The sequence below is a fragment of the Manihot esculenta genome, chromosome 11 (genome assembly GCF_001659605.2).
Source record: "Manihot esculenta cultivar AM560-2 chromosome 11, M.esculenta_v8, whole genome shotgun sequence".
NCBI classification, from domain to species: domain Eukaryota; kingdom Viridiplantae; phylum Streptophyta; class Magnoliopsida; order Malpighiales; family Euphorbiaceae; genus Manihot; species Manihot esculenta.
In genome coordinates, this window is record NC_035171.2 from 29,912,802 (window position 1) to 29,919,497 (window position 6,696).

At 29.3% G+C, this 6,696-nt stretch overlaps 1 protein-coding gene across 2 annotated transcripts; it reads right to left on the reverse strand.

Annotated features, from left to right (window-relative positions):
- Positions 1–2,843: 2,843 nt before the first annotated feature.
- On the reverse strand, positions 2,844–6,395 carry LOC110625526 (protein SOSEKI 5). 2 transcript variants are annotated; one of them, XM_021771151.2, is made up of 5 exons: positions 6,173–6,395; positions 5,840–6,074; positions 5,346–5,415; positions 4,403–5,257; positions 2,844–3,361 (listed from the first exon to the last, which is right to left on the reverse strand). In XM_021771151.2, exons 2-5 carry the CDS (start codon positions 6,066–6,068, stop codon positions 3,187–3,189), a joined length of 1,329 nt encoding a protein of 442 aa, XP_021626843.1. In that variant the 5' UTR covers positions 6,069–6,074; positions 6,173–6,395; the 3' UTR covers positions 2,844–3,186. The 2 variants fall into 2 exon arrangements, with proteins under 2 accessions (XP_021626843.1, XP_043817453.1); XM_043961518.1 differs by lacking the exon at positions 6,173–6,395 and having other exon boundaries at positions 5,346–5,518; positions 5,840–5,977.
- Positions 6,396–6,696: the final 301 nt, after the last annotated feature.

The following is a 6,696-nucleotide window of genomic DNA, read 5'->3' on the forward strand; positions in this document are numbered from 1 at the left end:
TCATTTAAAAATAAATAAATTGATTTTTAAAATTATAATATATTATTTTAATAATTTACAATTTTTTTTAAATATATGCATATAATTGATTTTAAAAATATTAAAATAATTAATATTTAAAATTAAGTTAGATTCTTAAAACTATAATCTATCACTTTAATAATTTATTTTTTTCATAATTTTCGGTTAACTTTTTTTATTATTTTTATATAAAAGTGTACTTAAAAATCCCAATTGTTCTCCTCCCTTATCACTTTTATATAGTATAAATATTCTTCAATATCCCTGCTATTGAGAAAGGGATAGAAATCGTTTGCTTCTCGAAGAAATTAAAGAATTTTATATTCAATTTTTATTCATTAAGTTTTTAATAAATAAAACTGATAATATTATTAAACTAATTAAATAAAAGTATAAACTTATTTATTGACTGTGATGTATAACTTTCTACATAAATTAAAAGAAAACTCTTAAGTTAAATATACTATAATTTATTAGTTAATTTATTTATATTAATTAAAAATAATAATTTAAATTTATTTAAAACATGTAATGACATGTTTTAATTTTCTTTTTGAATTTAATTCATATAATTCATTAATTTTAAATTTAATATTATAAAATATATTTATAATATATTTCACGATTGTAATATAACTATATTACAAAATAAACTTGAATCTTTTTTTATTTTATTTTTTTAATATTAATTTATTTAAATATTTTTTATTTTAAAATTTTATTATATTAATAAAATTAATTCAAATAATAAAATTATTAATTATTTTAAAATTTTAAAATTTAAAATTTAAAATTTAAAATTTAAATAATAATATTATAAACTATAAATTAATTAAAGGCTATTAAAATTATTAACAATCTTAATATTTATCTCCCTTTTCACTTTTATATATAGTACAAGATAAATATATATAAATATATAAATAATTATTATATTAAATAATTATTTAACTAATATAATTTTCTTTTATAATAAAATAAAATGTGCACTTATACTATATGATATTTTTTCCTTTTAAAATAAGAATTGGAGATTGGAGGCTCTCAGATTTACTTAAATATATTTAAATTTGTGAATACATATTATATGATATTATTAACGCATAAATTAATAATTTTTTTAAAATTATATTTCAATAAAACTTAATTAATTATATATATAATAATTAGTTTAATTTTAATTAATTTAAAAAATAAATATTACGTAATAATAAAATTTAAATTTAAAAAAGACATTAATCTAATCAATTTAAATAAATATAAATATATTATCATCATATTCGATTAAGAATAGTATAAAAAATCTCTTATTACCTTCTATTATAATGTTTATTTTATAATTTGATTTCATAATAAAAAAATATAAAATTAATTTAATTAATGTTTAATTTATTATTTTTATATAATAAATTAATTTATGATAATAAAATTTATAAAAATAAATTTACTGAAAAAATAACCAATAAAAATATAATATTACAATGATTTTAAAATAAAATATTCTTTTTTATATGGTAACGATAAGTAGCCTTTTTTCTTTCCACCCTTTAGCACAAGATTTTTTACTTGTAATTTCTGTATAGATATAATTATTATATTAAATAACTAGAGATTATAAATAAAATAAATATAGATGATTTAGTTTAATGATAAATGTATCTGAATAAATTTAAAAGGTATTATATTTTATTCTTTCAATCTCTAATTTTCATTTAAAAAAAACGGTTATATTCAAAAATAATAATAAAATTAATCTAATTTAATTTAATTTATAAATTTTAACGATCGCAATGGATAAATCTTTTTACATTTTATTATTAAATTTAAATAAAAATTAATTAAATTAAAATATCAAATAATAATAAAGTTATTTTAAAATTTTTTATTTCATTAATATTTTTAATTCTCACTAATTAAATTCAACTTTATATTTTAATTTCTACTTAACAAACATGAATTTATTATTTTAATAATTTTAATTTTAAAATTAATTTAATTCTCCATTTCAAAAAAAAAATTAATTTAATTATATTTTTATTAATTTAGATAATTATTTTAAATTTTTAACAAACTCTAAAATTAATTTAAATAATAAAATTATCATCTAATTTATATCCTTATTTAATAAATTTAATATCAAAATATTTTACATATATTCTTTACAATTTTATTAACTATAAAATTAATTTAAATAATAAAATTATTATATATTTTAAATAATAAAATTATCAACTATAAAATAATTAAATACTATCATAAATAAATAAAAAGGCTAAAGGTATTATCAAAAATTTCAATATTCCTTCCTTTTTCCACTTTTATATACAGTATAGATTATAGATAGATTATACATATATATATATGTATAATTAATAAATTTTGCTTTTTAATATATATTAAATAATTAAAAGGCTGATAAATATATTAACAACTAAAAAAAGTGAGACGAAATCAAATCAACTGGCAATAAATTTTCAAAAATTCAGTTTTCAGTTTTATCAATCACTATCTAAGCCTAATCAAAGCAACTTCCATTTACAAATGGGAAGATGGAAGAATTAACTAATTTAGGCTTCGTTTTCAACAAAAGGTGACCATAAAAGTCGCCAAAAATCTCTATCAATGACTCATAATGTGTCAAAGCAATGCGACGGATGTATTGTGAGTTGCACCGAATTGCCGGAATCTCAAATTCCCAGGCAAGCAAATGCCCCCTCTCAAATCCCCACAGCCTGGCCGGCATTGGAAAACCAGAAAATAGTTACCAATCTCACGTGGGTGCTTACAGAACCCATCAACCCAAAAGTAAACGACATTACCAAGGACAAAATTCTGTTTCCCATGTTTTAAGAGTCAACAATTATATATCTAAACAACTAGGATTTATCACCTAATCACCGAAATTAAGGCACATGTAAGCATTTGACCATAAGCCTAATGCTCCAAACTCAAATGAAAATTTTACAAACTCCGACAAAGAGAGACTACCCCCTTTATTGGATTTCTCAACTCTCTCACCTTTAACTTCAGATTCAGCGAGTTTTCAGCGTATTTCTCTCTGTTCCTTTTCATGTTTCTTTTTTTAATCTGTGCTAGTTTTGAGTTCCAGAGTTCGAAAGTAGTACCAAGCTAACTACATGTACAAAGATTAAGTGTTTCTTACACTCAGTCGACTTGCTGGATCTCGAATCTTTTGCTTCCTAGTTGATTATTGACATTACTTTCACCAGTTACACTAATGTTGATCTCTTTCTTCGTTGGAGTTGCCTTTGGCTTCAATGGTATGCACTTGGTGTGTCCTCTGTCTTCTTCCTTTCCAGCCAATTGCAACTGCGAGCTCCTGTTCATTAACACAATAAATTATCGAGACCAACCCACACAAGCAATTAAGTAGAGAACATCATGAATCCTGTGAGAAAGCAAGCTTATTTCAGTTAGGAATTAGCAGAAGTCTAAGCCACTCTCTGGTCCCCATACATGCAGAATTCAATTCTGAATCCAACATAGAGCAGAATGGGGATGACCCAGAAATACCGAGGCAACTTTAATTCGGAAGGTGAGAAGTTAATGAAAAAAAAAAAGTGAATCAATTGGTTGCACAGAAAAGTGATTGGAGTGACAGAGTGACACATGTATTACGTACAAGCCAGTTTTGAGTTTACTATTCGTGTGCAGCCAAGTGAATAGCTATATGGCTAGCTGGATGGTTTTTCATGTAGAAAAACCCGTACGAATCTTGATTCTTGCACTCAAATGAAGCCAAAAAATGTTAACAGAGAATCAATGAAGTTCTGACACAGAATCCCAGGAATGGCAAGGCAAGAAACAGGGACGATGCACTTTGCAAGCAAAGATTGAAGCACTTTCTGAATGAAAGTTCAAATCAACACTTGCTCCATTGCAAGTGATAGCAATCTATCCACAAGATAGCTACCGCTGCAATTCAAGGACGAGCCACACATTTTGCAAATAATTGCCTATCGGCACACTGACTATTAACCTTGTTAGCTAAATTATATTAAATTCACACCAGGCTAACATTTTGAGATCCCATCTGTTAGATTAATTGCATATTCAATTTAATGAGAATGAACGTTTTCCTTTACTGATGGGTATTTAGGGAAGAGGAGAGAATCGAACTGCTCATTCGTATTCCCAAATATGGCTCGTCAACCCGTCTCGATAGAGAGTGGTAGGCACATTTTGAATATTGACTCCATTATCTCATAATTGAAATTATTACTATTATTATCATTATTAAATTGATGATTTTTTTAAGAAATGAAATTGATCAAGATAAGTGAAATTAAATAATCATTAACAAGAAACAAATTTCATTAACAAAAAATGGAGGTTAAAATTTAAATAATCACTTGCATACCTATCTGCATTGTAGGAGTTGGACCTCTTCAAAGCGTAGACTTCTTCTCTCTTAGTCTCGATCAAGCTACCACTAAAATATTCCTTGTCTTCCAATCTTACCCCTCCACAATTCGTAAAATCTTTTGATGTCCCCTCCCGGTTCCCTCCTCCACGTGGCAACCTTCCTTTGTAGTTTCCGACCAACGAAAAGCCCTGCTCCTTCACCGCCGTGGCTCCGCAGTCCCTAAATGAGATAGAACCGCAAGAAATCAGCTGCATTAGTACCGACGACGCTTTCATCCTCCCACAGTTGTCCACCGTCCGATTCAAACTCTCCTCATTTCTGTTCCCGTTGCTTAATATCAGTCGCCCGTTAGCTTTCATCAATGACTCTAATGTCTCGGGACTAGAATCCGATGGTGGAGGTGAGATCTCAATTTCTTCTCTGTTCGCCTCCGGTTCTGGACTTTTCTCTTCTTGCAATTCTTCAATTTCCTCTTCTTGCTTTGCTGCTCTTCTCCTCCTCCTCTTGTCATCAGTCTGAGTCGACGCGTCAGCTGCGAGTTTCCGTGTCGACTCGGAGAATGGTTCAGTTTTATAAACTTTATACTCATTAAGATCAATGGAGCTCCAGGATTGGTTTCTTCGCCGCGTGATCACTGGAAAATCCGAGTCCTCACTGGACGATGACTTGTGAATCTCTGGCGGTTTCAGTGACCTAGAAGACGACGTCGTCTCGAGGAGTAGTGGTCTGTTGGTATTTATAGAAGGATCAAGAAGCTCTGATCCTTTGAGGACGTACTCCTGGCCGTGGGCTGGATAAATGAAATCGTTTTCGGCCAAGTCGTGCCAAACGAAGCCGTTCTTGTAGCTCCTGGGAGAGTCAAAGATGAAACTAGATGATCAGAGGTGAGTATGAAATGTGATTAGATCTGACGGTTGCGGATGAATATAAGTTCTACCTCTTAGAAGACCAGGAGTAGAGGCTCGCCATGCCCTTACCTCGAAGGATGTTCAAGCGGTTGATGACATCTGCAGAAAGCAGAATTTTGAACATCAAGTCATATTATGGAGTTTTCATAATACTCTGTTTGATTGCCGGGAAATTGTGGGGAAAGGCAAAGGAAGTGAAAATCTCAAATATATAATGTCGACTGATTCAAATTTTGTTAAAAGAGAAACACAGAAGTCCAAAATTTCTTCTCTTCCCTATAGTAGAGGAGAAGTTTCTCGGCAGACAAAAAGAGGTTGTTAAACCTTTTTAACTGCCGTCTCATCTCTCAGTAAAGAAAGCAAAAAGAAACGAGAAAGTTTGGACTATAAGTTTCTCGCTCCCATTTTTGAATTTGAAATTTGAAGAAATACGAAAAACTTTTTCCTTCACTTTCTTCCCTCATTTTCTCGCCATAGAAAGCAAAAGGAAAGTAACAGCAATCGAAGTTTTGAAGTAGTATACCTCTAAGGTAGAGACCTTCGGGGGAAGAGAGAGGGACCTCCATGAAATGGGGCTGCTCTAGGTGGCCATTTCTAGAAAGATAATAAACAACAGGGACCTTCTTCTCAGTAGGGTTTTTGGGTTTAGGTTCAACCCAGACTTTGGTTCTCTCAGGAGTGATATCTCTGTCCTTAAACTTCCTGGGAACCTGAAGCAACTCAGTGTTTCTTTCTCTAAAACTGGCCGCCATTTTTCTCTGCAACAACAATTCAAAATACAAACAAACAAAGAAAGAGTTAAAGAAACTGTGATTTCTAAAGAGAAAGAAAGTTAAGAGCTGTGAAAGCGATTTACCAGAGCAGAAAGTGATGAGAGAAGAGAAGAGAAGACAAAGAGAGGGATAGATAAGAAAAGGGGAGGCCTTGAAGTGTTATAAGGGAATGGGAGACCGAGTCATAGAGGAAGGTGTGAAAGTAGGGAAAGATTTCAAAATGGGAATGCGGCAGACAACAGCTACTACGCTACACAACAATTGAGAAAAAGAGAGAGAGAAGAGTCTGTGCGTTTGCCTGTTTGGAGCTCGGTAGCTGCCTGCAGGTCTGTGGCAGTAATTCCTTTTATTTATTTATTTATTTTAATTAGGGAGGGAACTAACAGTAACAGCCACGTCCTGACGGTGTCGTTTTTCTAGAGCATGAGACCTGCTGATTAACAAATTTGGCTTTTATGGTATTTTAGTGTTTTGTTTTTTTAACGGCAACTCTAAGATCTGTATAGCTCAGTATTAAAAAGTTTATTTAGTTAATTAATTTATATGAAATATTTAAATTCTTGTATAACATGAAGTTATATTATATTAATAAATACAAAATATATTA

What these genes read in the sequence shown, in the direction of transcription:
- LOC110625526 (XM_021771151.2), bottom strand. Translation starts at nt 6,068, where the DNA reads ATGGCGGCCAGTTTTAGAGAAAGAAACACTGAGTTGCTTCAGGTTCCC. An exon ending in CGAAGGTCTCTACCTTAGAG is followed by an intron (nt 5,416 to 5,839) that starts GTATACTACTTC and finishes TGCTTTCTGCAG; the next exon opens with ATGTCATCAACCGCTTGAAC. An exon ending in AACTCCTACAATGCAGATAG is followed by an intron (nt 3,362 to 4,402) that starts GTATGCAAGTGA and finishes GTTAATGAACAG; the next exon opens with GAGCTCGCAGTTGCAATTGG.